The sequence below is a fragment of the Oncorhynchus masou genome, chromosome 6 (assembly GCF_036934945.1).
Source record: "Oncorhynchus masou masou isolate Uvic2021 chromosome 6, UVic_Omas_1.1, whole genome shotgun sequence".
NCBI classification, from domain to species: domain Eukaryota; kingdom Metazoa; phylum Chordata; class Actinopteri; order Salmoniformes; family Salmonidae; genus Oncorhynchus; species Oncorhynchus masou.
The window spans coordinates 6861768-6882509 of NC_088217.1; the positions used below are offsets into that span (position 1 = coordinate 6861768).

The 20742-nt window shown below is 47.8% G+C and overlaps 2 protein-coding genes across 4 annotated transcripts in view; one reads left to right on the top strand and one right to left on the bottom strand.

Annotated features, from left to right (window-relative positions):
* Window positions 1–20742, top strand: part of LOC135541322 (E3 ubiquitin-protein ligase RNF123) — a 268130-nt gene that overhangs the window by 190982 nt on the left and 56406 nt on the right. The gene's annotated exons all lie outside the window — the stretch shown is intronic.
* amigo3 (adhesion molecule with Ig-like domain 3) lies at window positions 4752–6406 on the bottom strand. Its single transcript, XM_064967133.1, has one exon. The coding sequence runs from the start codon at window positions 6303–6305 to the stop codon at window positions 4752–4754; it is 1554 nt and encodes a 517-aa protein (XP_064823205.1). The 5' UTR covers window positions 6306–6406.

Consider the following 20742-nt stretch of genomic DNA (forward strand, 5'->3'; position numbering starts at 1 on the left):
AGTAGAATGGTTACTGAGGTATGACACCTGATATGTTATCAGTAGAATGGTTACTGAGGTATGACACCTGATATGTTATCAGCAGAATGGTTACTGAGGTATGACACCTGATATGTTATCAGTAGAATGGTTACTGAGGTATGACACCTGATATGTTATCAGCAGTAGAATGGATATATCTGAATGGTATGACACCTGATATGTTATCAGTAGAATGGTTACTGAGGTATGACACCTGATATGTTATCAGTAGAATGGTTACAGTAGAATGGTTACTGAGGTATGACACCTGATATGTTATCAGCAGTAGAATGGTTACTGAGGTATGACACCTGATATGTTATCAGCAGTAGAATGGTTACTGAGGTATGACACCTGATATGTTATCAGCAGTAGAATGGTTACTGAGGTATGACACCTGATATGTTATCAGTAGAATGGTTACTGAGGTATGACACCTGATATGTTATCAGCAGTAGAATGGTTACTGAGGTATGACACCTGATATGTTATCAGCAGTGGAATGGTTACTGAGGTATGACACCTGATATGTTATCAGTAGAATGGTTACTGAGGTATGACACCTGATATGTTATCAGCAGTAGAATGGTTACTGAGGTATGACACCTGATATGTTATCAGCAGTAGAATGGTTACTGAGGTATGACACCTGATATGTTATCAGCAGAATGGTTACTGAGGTATGACACCTGATATGTTATCAGTAGAATGGTTACTGAGGTATGACACCTGATATGTTATCAGCAGTAGAATGGTTACTGAGGTATGACACCTGATATGTTATCAGCAGTGGAAAGGTTTTAGGAAATCATACGTCCTGTATCTCATTTCAATAACAGCCGACTGATATTGCTGACCTGTCTCTCTCTGTTTCTGTCCTCGCTAGAATACACACACACACGTGTATTAACACAACACACACACACACACGTGTATAAACACAACACACACACACACACACAACACACAGCAATAACAAGCCAGAATACATTTACCTCTGCGGTCCAAGAAGCATGATTTATTAACAGGTTGAAGAAAGAAAGGATGCAAGAGGAGGAGGAGGGTGGAGTACGTGGCGAGGGAGGAGGGTGTGGGGTACGTGGTGAGGGAGGATGGAGGAGGAGGGTGGGGTACGTGGTGAGGGAGGAGGGTGTGGGGTACGTGGTGAGGGAGGATGAGGAGGAGGGTGGGGTACGTGGTGAGGGGTACATGGTGAGGGAGGAGGAGGGTGTGGGGTACGTGGTGAGGGAGGAGGGTGTGGGGTACGTGGTGAGGGAGGAGGGTGTGGGGTACGTGGTGAGGGAGGAGGGTGTGTGGTACGTGGTGAGGGAGGAGGGTGTGGGGTACGTGGTGAGGGAGGAGGGTGTGGGGTATGTGGTGAGGGAGGATGGAGGAGGAGGGTGGGGTATGTGGTGAGGGTGCGGTATGTGGTGAGGGTGGGGTACGTGGTGAGGGAGGAGGACGAGGGTGGGGTATGTGGTGAGGGAGGAGGAGGAGGAGGGTGGGGTATGTGGTGGAGGGTGAGGTAAGTGATGAGGGAGGGTGGGGTATGTGGTGAGGGAGGAAGACGAGGGTGGGGTATGTGGTGAGGGAGGAAGACGAGGGTGGGGTATGTGGTGAGGGAGGAGGGTGGGGTACGTGGTGGAGGGGGTGGGATACGTGGTAAGGGAGGAGGACGAGGGTGGGCTATGTGGTGAGGGAGGAGGGTGGGGTATGTGGTGGAGGGTGGAGGAGGGTGGGGTACGTGGTGAGGGAGGAGGAGGAGGGTGGGGAACGTGGTGAGAGAGGGGGAGGAGGGTGGGGTACGTGGTGAGAGAGGGGGGAGGAGGGTGGGGTACGTGGTGAGGGAGGAGGAGGAGGGTGGGGTACGTGGTGAGGGAGGAGGAGGGTGGGGTACATGGTGAGGGTTGGGTGGAGGAAGGTGGGGTACGTGGTGAGGGAGGAGGAGGAGGAGGGTGGGGTACGTGGTGAGGGTGGGGTACGTGGTGAGTGTTGGGGGGAGGAAGGTGGGGTACATGGTGAGGGGGGAGGAGGGTGGGGTACGTGGTGAGGGTTGGGGGCAGGAGGGTGGGGAACGTGGTGAGGGTTGGGGGAGGATGGTGGGGTACGTGGTGAGGGAGGAGGAGGAGGGTGGGGTACGTGGTGAGGGAGGAGGAGGAGGGTAGGGTACGTGGTGAGGGTTGGTGGGAGGAGGGTGGGGTATGTGGTGAGTGTTGGTGGGGTACATGGTAAGGGTTGGGGAGGAGGGTGGGGTACGTGGTGAGGGAGGAGGGTGGGGTACGTGGTGAGGGAGGAAGAGGCGGGTGAGGTATGTGGTGAGGGTGGAGGAGGAGGGTAGGGTACGTGGTGAGAGAGGAGGAGAAGGGTGGAGTATGTGGTGAGGGAGGAGGAGGAGGGTGGGGTACGTGGTGAGGGTGGAGGAGGAGGGTGGGGTACGTGGTGAGGGAGGAGGAGGAGGCTGGGGTACGTGGTGAGGGTGGAGGAGGAGGGTGGGGTACGTGGTGAGGGAGGAGGATGAGGGTGGAGTACGTGGTGAGGGAGGAGGAGGAGTGTGGAGTACGTGGTGAGGGAGGAGGGTGGAGTACGTGGTGAGGGAGGAGGAGGAGGGTGGAGTACGTGGTGAGGGAGGAAGAGGCGGGTGGGGTACGTGGTGAGGGAGGAGGGTGGGGTACGTGGTGAGGGAGGAGGAGGAGGGTCGGGTACGTGGTGAGGGAGGAGGAGGAGGGTGGAGTACGTGGTGAGGGAGGAGGAGGAGGGTGGAGTACGTGGTGAGGGAGGAGGAGGAGGGTGGAGTACGTGGTGAGGGAGGAGGAGGAGGGTGGAGTACGTGGTGAGGAGGAGGGTGGGGTACGTGGTGAGGGAGGAAGAGGCTGGTGGGGTACGTGGTGAGGGAGGAGGGTGGGGTACGTGGTGAGGGTGGAGGAGGAGGGTGGGGTACGTGGTGAGGGAGGAGGGTGGAGTACGTGGTGAGGGAGGAGGAGGAGGGTGGAGTACGTGGTGAGGGAGGAGGAGGAGGGTGGAGTACGTGGTGAGGGAGGAGGAGGAGGGTGGAGTACGTGGTGAGGGAGGAGGGTGGGGTACGTGGTGAGGGAGGAAGAGGCGGGTGGGGTACGTGGTGAGGGAGGAGGGTGGGGTACGTGGTGAGGGTGGAGGAGGAGGGTGGAGTACGTGGTGAGGGAGGAGGAGGAGGGTGGAGTACGTGGTGAGGGAGGAGGAGGAGGGTGGAGTACGTGGTGAGGGTGGAGGAGGAGGGTGGGGTACGTGTTGAGGGAGGAGGAGGAGGGTGGAGTACGTGGTGAGGGAGGAGGAGGAGGGTGGAGTACGTGGTGAGGGAGGAGGAGGAGGGTGGAGTACGTGGTGAGGGAGGAGAGGGGGAGGGTGGGGTACGTGTTGACGGAAGAGGAACATAATTCCATTAGGAAAACAGTGAGCTGTTGGAGTGTCCTCCTGTCAATCCAGGAACAAACGTACCATAACAGGTAACATCAGCCTCTCTTGTCACTTTGTCGCTCAATATTCTGTATCCATCGTTGTCAGTAGCGGATGAAACAGCAGTTAGAAAGGTGTTAGAGCAGAAACAGCCCCCTCTATCCTCACAGTGAAACCATGGCCCAGTCTCTTAATAACTAAGAAATAAATGGATGGATCTATTTTGCCACGAAAAAAAACCGGTCTCCTTCTGCTGAACTGTTCTGCACACACACTGTGTTCCTGTTTCTTCCTTTGTTTGTTTATTATCCGACAGCTAAGCGAAGGTAGGAATTCACCAGGACTTACAGTGGGGTTTCAAATCACATTTCTCTGCTGCTAGTTTCATATATATATATATATATATATATATATATATATATATATATATATATATATATATATATATATATATATAAAGCCTTAACATTGTTGTTTCTCTATTCTACTGAAGGTCACATTCATTCTGCTTAAAGGTATACTTTGTAAATATGCTTCTGCTCGTCATCTAATTTGCTATCTTCAGGCTACTTGCTGTAAAAAGGTTTCAAGCTGTACCGTTATGGCTGATTTTGTTCAAATTTTCTTCGACAAGGCATTCATACACTAGCTCTGGTTTTATTAAAGGGTTCAAGCCGTGCTAACAGGGACAGCTCTATCCCGCTTTGTTGTGATATAGTTCTAGATATACACCCGGTATTGTGTTACAAAACTCTGTTCACTTTCTCAAAGTTCCCTGGTTTTCCAGAAATCCTGGTTTCAAGAATTCACGGATTCCTGCTTATTTCCTCATAACCAGGATTTCTGGGAAATCGGGGGAATATTTTGAGAAAGTTAAAAGAATGTTGCAGCCCTAGTCCAGAAGCACTGTTTCTCACTCAACATGCAGGATCCTTGCAGTTCCACTCTTCAGAAAGGCAGTCCAGTCAAACCTGGCCTGGGCCAGTTGAGTTTGTGCTGGATGTTAATTTCTCTGCTCTTTCGCTGTCTTGCTCTCCATCTCCCTGCCTATCTGTTCCTCTCCATCTCCCTGCCTATCTCTTCCTCTCTCTATTTCTGTCTCTCAATCTCCCTCTCGTGGTGTCTTCTGCCTCACCCCTGGGTGGCAATGCAATCTATCTATCCTACTCCGACAGGCAGTGTCTAACTCTGCCCTGCATGGTGGGTAACCCAACCCACTCTCTCTGCTAGTGGGGTGGGGTGGGACAGAGGAGGCAGGTGTTGAGGGAAGGTACAGTAGGAGATGGCTTGTCTGCCTGGTGCTATGGCACGATGGGTGAGTCTGAGAAGACTGAGGTGATGGAGTGGCCTGAAACCGAGACTGGGGACAGTGCACCTGTAGTCGCCCTTAGCCGGCCGTTCTGCACCTCTTTGATGGGCTCCAGAAACACCACGTGCTTGTTGTTACTGACCTTGCGGCCTGGGCCCTCTGTGGTGGCGGGCGGGGTGGGGGTTAGTATTGAGGACTGGGCACTGCACTGGTCATTGGCCGGGCTGGGGGTACCCGGCAGAGGGGGCTGCTTGTGGCACCAGCAGTGACAGGGGGTCAGGTAAAGGTACATGAGGACCAGAACGAGGGTCGTCACGCACCCTATGAGGGTCGTAAACCCCGTGTTGAAGGGCTCGGTTTCGTCGTGTCGCATCAACACCGTCACGTTCACTTCCCATGACTCGTTCCTCTTAGTCCCGTCGAAAACCTTGCACCAGTACACGCCGGAGTCCTCGGCCTGCGCTGATACGATCTCCAGACTGCCGTTGGCGTGCATGCGGAGAGTGCCGTTGTTCTCCGGCGGGGCACCTGCCCCATGGTGAGGCGAAACCCACAAGTAGGTTAGGTGCTGTCCTTTGAGCATGGTGTGACAGTCCAGAACCACGGCGGCTCCTTCGTACACCAGCAGGCTTCCCTCAGGCTCCCATAGAGCTCCAGCCATTGCCGTGCTGCACTTCAAGTTCACTTCAAAGAAGCGTCTGTGGTGGAAAAATTTAACGGAGGCCTTGTGTTCCCCATACACCAGGCAGGTGTGCTCCTCCCGGAAGTCACTGACCGAGGGGAACCCCTTCTGCTCCCAGCGCCGGAACATATTGTACATTTCGCATTCGCAGATCAGGGTGTTGTTGTGGAGGAAGAGTCCGCTCTGCAAGGCCACCGGCAGGGTCTCGATGTCCACCAGGGGGAGTTTGGACATGCTGTTGGAGGACAGGTCCATGGTGGATAGGAAGGGGTGGCTGTCCTCCTGGATGGAGAAGGGGAAGTCCGTGAGGCGGTTGTGGCTGATGTAGACCTTGCGTAGGTTGCCGAGCGCCGCCAGGGCCTTGCTCTCCACGCGGACGATGCGGTTGTTGAAGAGCAGCAGCTCCTCCAATCCTGTCAGCTCCAGGAAGTAGTGCGCCTCTACCTTTTCCAGCTGATTGGACGACAGGTCCAGTTGTCGTAGCACGCTGCTGTTCCAGAAGGTTCCGGGCTCGAGGCATTTCAGAGAGTTGTGAGCCAGGCGGAGAGACTCCAGACGGGGCAACGCAGCAAAGCTTCCCTTCTTCAGCTCCTTCAGGCGGTTGTGATTGAGGTCCAGGGTGGTGGTGTACGCGGGCAGCTCGGAGGGCAGTGCCTTCAGACCCTTGTCGACGCAGCTGAGGATGTCGGAGCAACACAGGCAGCCCTTGGGACATCTACTGGCCCCGACCCCAGGCTCACTAGCCCCCACCCCGGGCTCAGCCGCGACCCCTGTCTCAGCCCTGACCCCTGCTTGCTGCAGCAGGAGCACTAGGAGGAGAGAGTTCAGCACCAGAGGGGTAGTTACAACCTGAGACCTGAGCATTGTGCTGACGGGACAAGACCAGGGGACGAGAGAGTGACACCAGGAATTTTTATGTCTGTCCGTGGGGCTCCTGGTTGGTGCACAGTCTCTGTTTTGGTTGGTCCACAGTCTTTCTTCCTCAATAAAAGTTTGGTAGGTGCACAGTCTTTCTCTCTTTTTTGTCTTTGTCTCCCTCTCTGTCTCTCAACAGGAGCGGAGTTGGAGGTTGGTGTACTCTCGGTCTCAACGGGATCTTGGAGTGGTGGCGGTTTGGGGCATATACGAGCTACAGCTGTATCGTAGCAGCAGAGAGAGTGAAAGCTGCCATAGCGGCCTGCCCCTCCACTGCAGGGCAGTAGACCAGACGGGAGGAGAGAAGAATTAGCAAATGGAAGGCAGTTTAACTAGTTCAATAGCTGTAAAAGTCTCTGTCCCGGTTGGGGAAACCCGAGAAAAGTTCATTTCATGTGACTGAGAGACTAAAGGAATACAAGGATCCCTGACAAAAAGAAAAAGCATATCATTTCACTCTGGGATTTGCTCTATTTCTGCATCACAGCTTTTAGTGATACGCTCCTCACCTCTTGAAAGTCCATTAAAATGTCTTTATCACATGGGTTAGTCCTGGGAACTGTTGCTGCGGCAGGACTCATCAGAGTAGCCCATTAGAAAACTGGGCGCTGGTCCGGAGGTTTAATTATAACACGTGGAGAAGATGAGTCCTGTTGGAGCTTTTCTCTCTGTCGTGTCCTGAAGAAGAACAAACGATGTTTAGAACAAGAGTGGTTTTATTGTCCAGTTTGTTATGCCTACTGTCCATGGAGACGGACCGGTCTACTTTTCTCTTGCTGTCTCCAGTCCTTGTGAGCTAAAGGAGGTGCTTTAAAGAATCACCAATTGTCCGATACTGTTAATCTTCGCCTATCCAGAAAAACAAAACCCCGTTTTGTGGGGAATCCGTAATCACACTGCCTCTTGTGACGGACCAAAACACCTTTTTCTCACAGTTGTAATGTAAATGTCCTATTCGTCCAGTCAGAAGAGTTATAGGTCACTGAACGAGCTGTCTGCGACAGACAGTGCGAGCAGCGAGTGAGCAAGGGAGGGGTTTGAAATAAGTCAACATTCTGTCCAGCTCGCTTAACGCAATCATACAGCCAGTTCTCTCTCTCTCTCTCGGTCGATACAATCTCCCCCTCTCCTTTCAGCTGGCGGATGATGAGTGCCCAGGAGTATTGTGTAGAAAAGAAGATGTGTACTGCTCCGTCCAAAACCTCCAGGATCTTTCTCCTTCACGTCGTCTTCTCTGATCACACACAGGGCTCTCAGTAAAGACGAGCTGTGTACTCGGTGGCTGCGATGCGATGCACTTCATTTACAATCAAGTTCATCATCAGGGCTTCATGGAACACACACACCCTGGATTCCAAATCAAATAAAAGTTCGTAACTAGTATCTAGTGTTTTCCTCTGCTCCGGTTGGCTGTAGTATCCAGTATTGTCCTCTGCTCCGGTTGGCTGTAGTATCCAGTGGGAAATCAGCTGTAAGACAGGTTCCTATGGTATCCAGAGAGAGAAGTGTGAGGGAGGGTTGTGACTCTCTCTGTGTGGCTGCTCTGTGTTGAGTGGAGGGACTATAGGAGCTTCTGGTCTTTTCCCAAGGCTCCACACAATGCAGCTCTCTCTCTCTCGCCGCGCTCTCTCTCTCATATTTAATCCTCCCTGCCTTTTGATAAACGCTTCTGTCCCTCCCTCTCTCTTTCCTTGCCCATTCACCATGCAGTTTGACTGCTCTCTTTCCCTCTGTGATACGCATGCTATCTCCCTCTCTCTTTCTCTCTCTCTCTCTCTCCCTCTCTCTCTTTCTCTCTCCTCTCTCTCTCTCCCCTGTCTCTCTCTCTGTGCTTCGCCTGCTCTCTTCTTTCTCACTGTGTTGTGGGGGTTTCTGTACGGCAGCAGTGATTGGTCAGAGATTATATCTGTCTCCTCTCGTGTCTCTCCCCCCCTCCACCTGTCTCTCCCCCCTCCACCTGTCTGTCTCCCCCCGTGTCTCTCCCCCTTAACCTGTCTCCCCCTCTTTCCCCCCCTCCACCTGTCTCCCCCTCTCTCTCCCCCTCCACCTGTCTCCCCTTCACCTGTCTCCCTCTCTCTCCCCCCTCCACCTCTCTCCCCCTCCACCTGTCTCCCCCTCTCTCTCCCCCTCCACCTGTCTCCCCCTCTCTCCCCCCCTCTCTCTCTCCCCTCCACCTGTCTCCCCCTCTCTCCCCCTTCACCTGTCTCCCCCTCTCTCCCCCTTCACCTGTCTCCCCCTCTCTCTCCCCCTCCACCTGTCTCCCCCTCTCTCTCCCCCCTCCACCTGTCTCCCCCTCTCTCTCCCCCTCCACCTGTCTCCCCCTCTCTCTCCCCCCTCCACCTGTCTCCCCCTCTCTCTCCCCCTCCATATGTCTCCCCCTCTCTCCCCCCCCTCCACCTGTCTCCCCCTCCACCTGTCTCCCCCTCCACCTGTCTCCCCCTCCACCTGTCTCCCCCTCCACCTGTCTCCCCCTCTCTCCCCCTCCACCTGTCTCCCCCTCTCTCCCCCCTCCACCTGTCTCCCCCTCTCTCTCCCCCCCTCCACCTGTCTCCCACTCTCTCTCCCCCTCCACCTGTCTCCCCCTCTCTCTCCCCCCCTCCACCTGTCTCCCCCTCTCTCCCCCCTCCACCTAGCTCCCCCTCTCTCTCCCCCCCTCCACCTGTCTCCCCCTCTCTCTCCCCCCCCACCTGTCTCCCCCTCTCTCCCCCTCCACCTAGCTCCCCTCTCTCTCCCCCCCTCCAACTCTGTGTTCATTTACATATGAATTTGCCCGTCTGTTTGCGTATGCCGAAGAACTTGTTTGCTCTTTAAAAGTGTGCGTGCGTCTATCTGAGTGCTGCTGTGAGGGAAGAGCACCTTCATTATCATCCTCGTTGGTTCGTTTCTCAGTAAAATAAAGTCTAATGTCTTGTGTGAGTGCTGTCTGTCACACAGCATTTAGCTATGTAGCTACAGCCTCCCCCATGGGTCTGAGACCCCGACACACCTACACACAACTACACAACTACACACATACACACTTACACACACCTACACACAACCACACACACACGTCATGTTGTTCTCGTCACTGGACTCCTTTGATACGCAAATACACACCAATATATCAGCAGACACACACACACACATCCCATCAGCACATGATACACACACAATGACAAACACACACCTACACACACACCTACACGCACCTACAAACACACACCTACGCACACCTACAAACACACACCCACACACACACCTACACACACCTACACACACACGCACACACCTACACACACCTACGCACACCTACAAACACTCCCACACACACACCTACACACACACACACCTGCACACACCTACACACACACCTACACACACACGCACACACACGAACAGAAGCAAGCATGCTGTGAGGCTTGTACGTTGTCATCAGAGGGATCTTTCCGGATCACCGGATGACATGCTGTAGACAGTAAATGAAGGGTCCGCCTCTGGGGAAGTAGACGAAGGGCTTCATTGCCAAAATCCCAGTGTGTCCCTTTAACCTGGTGAGACTCAAGGGGCAGTATTTTCAATTTTGGGAAAATAACGTTCCCGTTTTAAACGGGATATTTTGTCAGGACAAGATGCTAGAATATGCATGTAATTGACTAATAATAATTGAATATGCGTATAATTGACAGCTTTGGATAGAAAACACTCTAACGTTTCCCCCAAAATGTTTTTGTCTGAACACTTTCCCAATGCACTGTGGTGCCTACAGTGTTTACATAGTGTTTACCTACAGTGTTTATCTACAGTGTTTGCATAGTGTTTACCTACAGTGTTTACCTACAGTGTTTACATAGTGTTTATCTACAGTGTTTACACAGTGTTTACCTACAGTGTTTACATAGTGTTTATCTACAGTGTTTACATAGAGTTTACCTACAGTGTTTACATAGTGTTTATCTACAGTGTATACATAGTGTTTATCTACAGTGTTTATCTACAGTGTATACATAGTGTTTATCTACAGTGTTTACATAGTGTTTACCTACAGTGTTTACCCAAAGTGTTTATCTACAGTGTATACATAGTGTTTATCTACAGTGTTTACATAGTGTTTACCTATAGTGTATACATAGTGTTTACCTACAGTGTTTACCTACAGTGTTTACCTACAGTGTTTATCTACAGTGTTTATCTACAGTGTTTACCTACAGTGTTTACCTACAGTGTATACCTACAGTGTTTATCTACAGTGTATACCTACAGTGTTTACCTACAGTGTATACATAGTGTTTATCTACAGTGTATGCATAGTGTTTATCTACAGTGTATACATAGTGTTTATCTACAGTGTTTACATAGTGTTTATCTACAGTGTATACATAGTGTTTACCTACAGTGTATACATAGTGTTCATCTACAGTGTTTACCTACAGTGTATACATAGTGTTTATCTACAGTGTTTACATAGTGTTTATCTACAGTGTTTACCTACAGTGTATACATAGTGTTTACCTACAGTGTATGCATAGTGTTTATCTACAGTGTATACATAGTGTTTATCTACAGTGTTTACATAGTGTTTATCTACAGTGTATACATAGTGTTTACCTACAGTGTATACATAGTGTTCATCTACAGTGTTTACCTACAGTGTATACATAGTGTTTATCTACAGTGTTTACATAGTGTTTATCTACAGTGTTTACCTACAGTGTATACATAGTGTTTACCTACAGTGTATACATAGTGTTTATCTACAGTGTTTACATAGTGTTTATCTACAGTGTTTACATAGTGTTTATCTACAGTGTATACATAGTGTTTACCTACAGTGTATACATAGTGTTTACCTACAGTGTATACATAGTGTTTATCTACAGTGTTTACCTACAGTGTATACATAGTGTTTATCTACAGTGTTTACATAGTGTTTATCTACAGTGTTTACCTACAGTGTATACATAGTGTTTATCTACAGTGTTTACCTACAGTGTATACATAGTGTTTACCTACAGTCTATACATAGTGTTTATCTACAGTGTTTACATAGTGTTTATCTACAGTGTTTACATAGTGTTTACCTACAGTGTTTACCTACAGTGTTTACATAGTGTTTATCTACAGTGTTTACATAGTGTTTATCTACAGTGTTTACATAGTGTTTATCTACAGTGTTTACATAGAGTTTACCTACAGTGTATACATAGTGTTTATCTACAGTGTTTACATTGTGTTTATCTACAGTGTATACATAGTGTTTATCTACAGTGTTTACATAGTGTTTATCTACAGTGTTTACATAGTGTTTACCTACAGTGTATACATAGTGTTTATCTACAGTGTTTACCTACAGTGTATACATAGTGTTTACCTACAGTGTATACATAGTGTTTATCTACAGTGGTTACCTACAGTGTATACATAGTGTTTATCTACAGTGTTTACCTACAGTGTTTACCCAAAGTGTTTATCTACAGTGTATACATAGTGTTTATCTACAGTGTTTACATAGTGTTTACCTACAGTGTATATACAGTGTTTACATAGTGTTTATCTACAGTGTTTACCTACAGTGTATACATAGTGTATACCTACAGTGTTTATCTACAGTGTATACCTACAGTGTTTACATAGTGTTTACCTACAGTGTTTACATAGTGTTTACCTACAGTGTATACATAGTGTTTACCTACAGTGTATACACAGTGTTTATCTACAGTGTTTACCTACAGTGTATACATAGTGTTTATCTACAGTGTTTACCTACAGTGTATACATAGTGTTTACCTACAGTGTATACATAGTGTTTATCTACAGTGTTTACAGTGTTTATCTACAGTGTTTACCTACAGTGTATGCATAGTGTTTATCTACAGTGTTTACATAGTGTTTACCTACAGTGTTTACATAGTGTTTATCTACAGTGTATACATAGTGTTTACCTACAGTGTATACATAGTGTTTACCTACAGTGTATACATAGTGTTTATCTACAATGTTTACCTACAGTGTATACATAGTGTTTATCTACAGTGTATACATAGTGTTTATCTACAGTGTTTACATAGTGTTTATCTACAGTGTTTACCTACAGTGTATACATAGTGTTTACCTACAGTGTATACATAGTGTTTATCTGCAGTGTTTACCTACAGTGTATACATAGTGTTTACCTACAGTCTATACATAGTGTTTATCTACAGTGTTTACATAGTGTTTATCTACAGTGTTTACATAGTGTTTACCTACAGTGTTTACCTACAGTGTTTACATAGTGTTTATCTACAGTGTTTACATAGTGTTTATCTACAGTGTATACATAGTGTTTATCTACAGTGTATACATAGTGTTTACCTACAGTGTATACATAGTGTTTACCTACAGTGTATACATAGTGTTTATCTACAGTGTTTACCTACAGTGTATACATAGTGTTTATCTACAGTGTTTACCTACAGTGTATACATAGTGTTTATCTACAGTGTTTACCTACAGTGTATACATAGTGTTTACCTACAGTCTATACATAGTGTTTATCTACAGTGTTTACATAGTGTTTATCTACAGTGTTTACATAGTGTTTACCTACAGTGTTTACCTACAGTGTTTACATAGTGTTTATCTACAGTGTTTACATAGTGTTTATCTACAGTGTTTACATAGTGTTTACCTACAGTGTTTACATAGTGTTTACCTACAGTGTTTACCCAAAGTGTTTATCTACAGTGTATACATAGTGTTTATCTACAGTGTTTACATAGTGTTTACCTACAGTGTATATACAGTGTTTACATAGTGTTTATCTACAGTGTTTACCTACAGTGTGTACATAGTGTTTATCTACAGTGTATACATAGTGTTTACCTACAGTATATACACAGTGTTTACCTACAGTGTTTACCTACAGTGTTTATCTACAGTGTATACATAGTGTTTACCTACAGTGTTTACCTACAGTAGTTTCAGAAAAACCAGCCAGGCTAATCGCTCCTTTTCGCTCAGGCACCTGGATAGAAGTGAAAAGACACTGTTTGAAGGATGACAACAACAGTTCTGCTGTTTGTCTTCTGTCACGAGAAGCTAATGATTTTTCTTACCTATTCCTTGGCAGTTGATAAATAATCCTCGTCGGACTATTTTGTATGATCCTGATCTATGATTTGTTCTTGGCCAGTTTTCCTCTCTGGTTCAATAGCAGCACTAAGCTTCCTACCAATGAAATGTCACAGAATATCTCCATGCATTTTGTCATCCGTCCTAAAGGTCATTGTTTTTGACAACTGGTCCCTCGGCCAATTCAATTCCCCATCGTACAAAAAAACCCCAATACAATGAGAAGAAGAAATGAAGACGAGATAGATATGCTAGATGGAGACAGAGAGCGAGACATGGAGAGAGAAGAGGAAGCAGACGGAGAGAGGAACCCCTAGGGTTAATACTATCTTTTATCTGTTTGCCTGCGATCAAATATCAATGTGCTGCTGGATTGGCTCTGCCTGCTCCCTGTGATGACACTGCGAGGGGTCAGAGATCGGGCTAGGGAAGCTCTGAAGACTCCATGGTGCTCATTACTACAGCTAACCTCTGTCTGGCTGAGACACATTGGTGGAAACGTCTCGATATGCAGAGAGAGATGCTGGATGAAGCGCTGGTTTGTGTACCTAGTGGCGGGGTTTGAAACGGAGGGGAGATTGAATCGCTGTCATCTGAAAGAGATAGAAGACATGAGAGGGACAGAGTGGGAGTAGATGAAGAATCCGTGTGTGTGTTATTTGTTCATTAAGATGTCTGTATATTGTGTAGTTTAAAAGGAGATGCATTCCAATGCCCCTGTCTTGATAGAACAAAAGACTTGACAAAAAGACTGCGTTTTGTTTTTACATTTATGACTCCAGGCCAGTCACACACACACACACACACAGACAGTACATAATACACAATGGACAGTTTTCTAAACTCTTTTGTTACATCGATTCACTGTGGTAATTATTCTGAAACATTTCTTTCTCATGAATCAATCTTCTTTTGTTGTTATTTCGAGAATGAGAAACCGTGTCTTTTGTCTGCTGGTCGGCTACATTCTGACAACAGAGAAGGTCACGGTCTAGTCGTGCTGATGGGACGTGGCATGTGTGTGTGTGTGTGTGTGTGTGTGTGTGTGTGTCAAATGTGCTGATGTGATGTGTCATTGTGTGTGTGTCAAATGTGCTGATGGGATGTGTCATTGCGTGTGTGTGTGTGTGTGTCAAATATGCTGATGTGATGTCATATTGGTGTGTATTTGTGTATCAAAGGAGTCCAGTGACGAGAACAACATGACGCGTGTGTGTGTGTGTGTGTGTGTGTGTGTGTGTGTGTGTGTGTGTGTGTGTGTGTGTGTGTGTGTGTGTGTGTGTGTGTGTGTGTGTGTGTGTGTGTGTGTGTGTGTGTGTGTGTGTGAGTGCGCTGATGGTATCCACCGTTTTGTCTCCTTTTGATCGTCTGAAATAACATGCCCTATAATCCCCGCCTCACAGGCATTGGAAGAATGGTTCCAATTTTGTTTCAAGACCAACGTCTATGCTTACAGAAGGGCAGAAACAACCAAACTGGTTTGGTTAAAAGTAGATCATCTTGTCTGAAAAAGATGAAGCTTTCTGTGACAATAGAAGAAGAACCTAGAGAGAGAAAATAGACTGTCTGAGCTGTCACCTCCAGCTTCACTGTAAATATAATGCAGTACAGACAGTCTGGGCTGTCACCTCCAGCTTCACTGCCAATATAATGCAGTAGAGACAGTCTGGGCTGTCACCTCCAGCTTCACTGCCAATATAATGCAGTACAGACAGTCTTGGCTGTCACCTCCAGCTTCACTGCCAATATACTGCAGTACAGACAGTCTGGGCTGTCACCTCCAGCTTCACTGCCAATATAATGCAGTACAGACAGTCTGCGCTGTCACCTCCAGCTTCACTGCCAATACACTGCAGTACAGACAGACAATACAGACAGCAGTACAGGCGCAAGTCATTTTACATTACTCACTTTAGGCCACTTAACCAGTAAGGAGCCTCTGGGGTGTGGTATATGGCCAATATACCACAGCTAAGGCCTGTTCTTACGCACGACGCAACACAGAGTTCCTGGGTACAGCCCTTAGCCGTGGTATATCGGCCAAATATCACAAACCCCAGAGGTGCCTTATTGCTGTTATAAACTGGTTACCAATGTAATTAGAGCATGTTTTGTCATGCCCATGGTATACAGTCTGATATACCACGGCTGTCTTCATAATTTGACATAGAATATACAGTATGAGATATAGAATATACAGTATGAGATATATAGATATATATATATATATCTCATACTGTATATTCTATGTCAAATTATGAAGACATCTCATACTAGTTTTATTCTGTTTTGTTCTGTTTTGACTTTTATATTTGCCATTTGATTCTGGATTGATGTTGTACTGCATTGTTGAGGAGAGTTAGCAAGTAAGTGATTGATGTTGTACTGCATTGTTGAGGAGAGTTAGCAAGTAAGTGATTGATGTTGTACTGCATTGTTGAGGAGAGTTAGCAAGTAAGTGATTGATGTTGTACTGCATTGTTGCGGAGAGTTAGCAAGTAAGTGATTGATGTTGTACTGCATTGTTGAGGAGAGTTAGCAAGTAAGTAAGTGATTGATGTTGTACTGCATTGTTGAGGAGAGTTAGCAAGTAAGTGATTGATGTTGTGCTGCATTGTTGAGGAGAGTTAGCAGGTAAGTGATTGATGTTGTACTGCATTGTTGAGGAGAGTTAGCAAGTAAGTGATTGATGTTGTACTGCATTGTTGAGGAGAGTTAGCAAGTAAGTGATTGATGTTGTACTGCATTGTTGAGGAGAGTTAGCAAGTAAGTGATTGATGTTGTACTGCATTGTTGAGGAGAGTTAGCAAGTAAGTGATTGATGTTGTACTGCATTGTTGAGGAGAGTTAGCAAGTAAGTAAGTGATTGATGTTGTACTGCATTGTTGAGGAGAGTTAGCAAGTAAGTAAGTGATTGATGTTGTACTGCATTGTTGAGGAGAGTTAGCAAGTAAGTGATTGATGTTGTACTGCATTGTTGAGGAGAGTTAGCAAGTAAGTAAGTGATTGATGTTGTACTGCATTGTTGAGGAGAGTTAGCAAGTAAGTGATTGATGTTGTGCTGCATTGTTGAGGAGAGTTAGCAGGTAAGTGATTGATGTTGTACTGCATTGTTGAGGAGAGTTAGCAAGTAAGTGATTGATGTTGTACTGCATTGTTGAGGAGAGTTAGCAAGTAAGTGATTGATGTTGTACTGCATTGTTGATGAGAGTTAGCAAGTAAGTGATTGATGTTGTACTGCATTGTTGAGGAGAGTTAGCAAGTAAGTGATTGATGTTGTACTGCATTGTTGAGGAGAGTTAGCAGGTAAGTGATTGATGTTGTACTGCATTGTTGAGGAGAGTTAGCAAGTAAGTGATTGATGTTGTACTGCATTGTTGAGGAGAGTTAGCAGGTAAGTGATTGATGTTGTACTGCATTGTTGAGGAGAGTTAGCAAGTAAGTGATTGATGTTGTACTGCATTGTTGAGGAGAGTTAGCAGGTAAGTGATTGATGTTGTACTGCATTGTTGAGGAGAGTTAGCAGGTAAGTGATTGATGTTGTACTGTATTGTTGAGGAGAGTTAGCAAGTAAGTGATTGATGTTGTACTGCATTGTTGAGGAGAGTTAGCAAGTAAGTGATTGATGTTGTACTGCATTGTTGAGGAGAGTTAGCAAGTAAGTGATTGATGTTGTACTGCATTGTTGAGGAGAGTTAGCAAGTAAGTGATTGATGTTGTACTGCATTGTTGAGGAGAGTTAGCAGGTAAGTGATTGATGTTGTACTGCATTGTTGAGGAGAGTTAGCAAGTAAGTGATTGATGTTGTACTGCATTGTTGAGGAGAGTTAGCAGGTAAGTGATTGATGTTGTACTGCATTGTTGAGGAGAGTTAGCAAGTAAGTGATTGATGTTGTACTGCATTGTTGAGGAGAGTTAGCAGGTAAGTGATTGATGTTGTACTGCATTGTTGAGGAGAGTTAGCAGGTAAGTGATTGATGTTGTACTGCATTGTTGAGGAGAGTTAGCAGGTAAGCGTTTCACTGTTACCGTTTGCACGTGACCAATAAACTCTGATTTGATTTGAACAGACTGAAGTATCGACACTGAAAGGGATTTATCTTCCCTCCATCATAAAGATCTGTTAACGTCTGTAAGTTGTGTGCAGGCGTGACATGACTGACACGTGACCTCCCTGTGTTACTATCCTACCAACGATCCATATTCTGGCCCATTGATCTACTGTACGCTGCTCTCGAGCATCTCTCTCTCTCTCTCTCTCTCTGAGAAGACATGTTCATCACCAGATGGAAGGAATGACCAACATGCAGAGATGGAGTTGATGGAAGGGGGATGACGAGTGAGAAAACGGACACCATTCCCTCCGGCACCATCAACCCAGAACAAAACGTTGTGTTTGTGTGCTGGCTCTAAATAATTAATGGGAAGCAATATTCAAACCTTGTCTGATTTTCAACAAATTTTTCTGAATACCTTCTTTACATGGGCTTTGCTCCTTTCAATCCTGACAAACTCCCCATTCCCTGCTGGTGACAAGCATACCCATAACATGATGCTGCTACTTACTGGAAGCACAAGGGGAGGAGTGTTGGGGGAGAACGAGAGGAGGGAGGGAAGGAATCTATTTGAATCCCCTCCACTATCCTCCCTTTCTTGACTTTGACTGATCAACGACTCAGCTTCAGTTGTACTGAGATCTTTGACTCTCTCTCTCTCCTCTCTCTCTTTCCTCTCTTTCTCTCTCTCTCTCCCTCTCTTTCCTCTCTCTTTCCTCGCTCTCTTTCCTCTCTCTCTTTCCTCTCTCTCTCTCTCTTTCCTCTCTCTCTCTCTCTTGATTCTCTCTTTCCTCTCTCGATTCTCTTTCCTCTCTCTCTCTTTCCTCTCTCTCTTTCCTCTCTCGATTCTCTCTCTTTCCTCTCTCGATTCTCTTTCCTCTCTCGATTCTCCTTCCTCTCTCGATTCCCTCTTTCCTCTCTCGATTCCCTCTCCTCTCAATTCAATTCAAGGGGCTTTATTAGCAAATTACCAAAGTAAGTGAAATAAACCCACAAAAGTGAGAAGAAACAGAAACCTAGAAATTAACAGAAAACATTTCACTCACAAGGGTTGAAAAAAAGATATACATTTTTAAGTGTTATATTATCAGCTATATACTGTGTTTAAACAATGTGCATATAGTTGTAGTGTGAATCATCGGGAAAGATAAATATTGGTGGTATTTACAATGTTTGTGCTTCACTGGTCTCTCTCCCCTGCTCCCTATATCCCCCTGCCATCTGTTAACCGAGTCACAACACCCAGGTGTGGTCCATTTGGCTAATGATATCTTACTGTTTTTACCCATCATGTTAGGGCTGGGCGATTATGGCCCAAATATCATATATATCATATTTTTCACTTTTTTTTTAATAGTATATTTTCTGTTTTTTTGAATAATGAAAGTTGTAAATAATTCTTCATAAGTCATTTATATAGGCCTTCTTCATTCTGATTTGTTTTATACTGTCCATTTTCTAAAATGTCTATATTTACCACATTTTTGGTATCATTTCCACACGGTGCCTCGCAGGGCTGCATGATATGGGCAAAGAGTATAGCCTTAGTTAATTGGTGAAATGTTGTGGAATTATTGTAAATAGACTGATTATATTCTAATTCGATCGTTGGAATATAGTGGGCAGCACCTTGAATACATTGTTGTTTGACATGACAACGAATGAATAAGGCCAGGGAGGATTATTGACCAGGGTAGGAACCGCAACTTGTTAAGAAAATACAGAACTAGCAGACAGTAAGATACACAAACTGGAAGTGTAATTATAGAAGACTTTGTGGAAAGTAGCATCGGGGTTGTTGTTTTTTCCACCAACATCTCATTGCATCTTTCTGACCATGTAGACAGCAGAGTGAACGGCAAGTAAAGTGCTTGTGACGCCGTGGTTGAGAAAAACGCTCTGTCCCTGAGTGACGGGGGCGGGGCTTGGTGTGGGAAGTGGCGGGGCTCGGTGTGGGAAGTGGCGGGGCTCGGTGTGGGAAGTGACGGAGCTCGGTGTGGGAAGTGGCGGGGCTCGGTGTGGGAAGTGGCGGGGCTCGGTGTGGGAAGTGGCGGGGCTCGGTGTGGGAAGTGGCGGGGCTCGGTGTGGGAAGTGGCGGGGCTCGGTGTGGGAGGTGGCGGGGCTCGGTGTGGGAGGTGGCGGGGCTCGGTGTGGGAGGTGGCGGGGCTCGGTGTGGGAGGTGGCGGGGCGGGAGGTGGCGGGGCTCGGTGTGGGAGGTGGCGGGGCTCGGTGTGGGAGGTGGCGGGGCTCGGTGTGGGAGGTGACGGGGCTCGGTGTGGGAGGTGACGGGGCTCGGTGTGGGAGGTGACGGGGCTCGGTGTGGGAGGTGCCGGGGCTCGGTGTGGGAGGTGTCGGGGCTCGGTGTGGGAGGTGACGGGGCTCGGTGTGGGAGGTGACGGGGCTCGGTGTGGGAGGTGACGGGGCTCGGTGTGGGAGGTGGCGGGGCTCGGTGTGGGAGGTGGCGGGGCTCGGTGTGGGAAGTGGCGGGGCTCGGTGTGGGAAGTGGCGGGGCTCGGTGTGGGAAGTGGCGGGGCTCGGTGTGGGAAGTGGCGGGGCTCGGTGTGGGAAGTGGCAGGGCTCGGTGTGGGAAGTGGCAGGGCTCGGTGTGGGAAGTGGCAGGGCTCGGTGTGGGAAGTGGCAGGGCTCGGTGTGGGAAGTGGTAGGGGGCTCGGTGTGGGAAGTGGTAGGGGGCTCGGTGTGGGAAGTGGCAGGGCTCGGTTTGGGAGGTGGCAGGGCTCGGTGTGGGAGGTGGCAGGGCTCGGTGTGGGAAGTAACAGGGCTCGGTGTGGGAGCTGGTAGGGGGCTCGGTGTGGGAAGTGGTAGGGGGCTCGGTGTGGGAAGTGGTAGGGGGCTCGGTGTGGGAAGTGGTAGGGGGCTCGGTGTGGGAAGTGGTAGGGGGCTCGGTGTGGGAAGTGGTAGGGGGCTCGGTGTGGGAGGTGGTAGGGGGCTCGGTGTGGGAGGTGGTAGGGCTCGGTGTGGGAAGGGGTAGGGGGCTCGGTGTGGGAAGTGGCAGGGCTCGGTGTGGGAAGTGGCAGGGCTCGGTGTGGGAAGTGGCAGGGCTCGGTGTGGGAGGTGGCAGGGCTCGGTGTGGGAAGTGGCAGGGCTCGGTGTGGGAAGTGGTAGGGCTCGGTGTGGGAAGTGGTAGGGCTCGGTGTGGGAAGTGGTAGGGGGCTCGGTGTGGGAAGTTGTAGGGGGCTCGGTGTGGGAGGTGGCAGGCAGCAGAAGGAAGAAAGACCACT

Coding starts and splice junctions, on each gene's coding strand:
- amigo3 (XM_064967133.1), bottom strand. CDS start 6,305: ATGCTCAGGTCTCAGGTTGTAACTACCCCTCTGGTGCTGAACTCTCTC.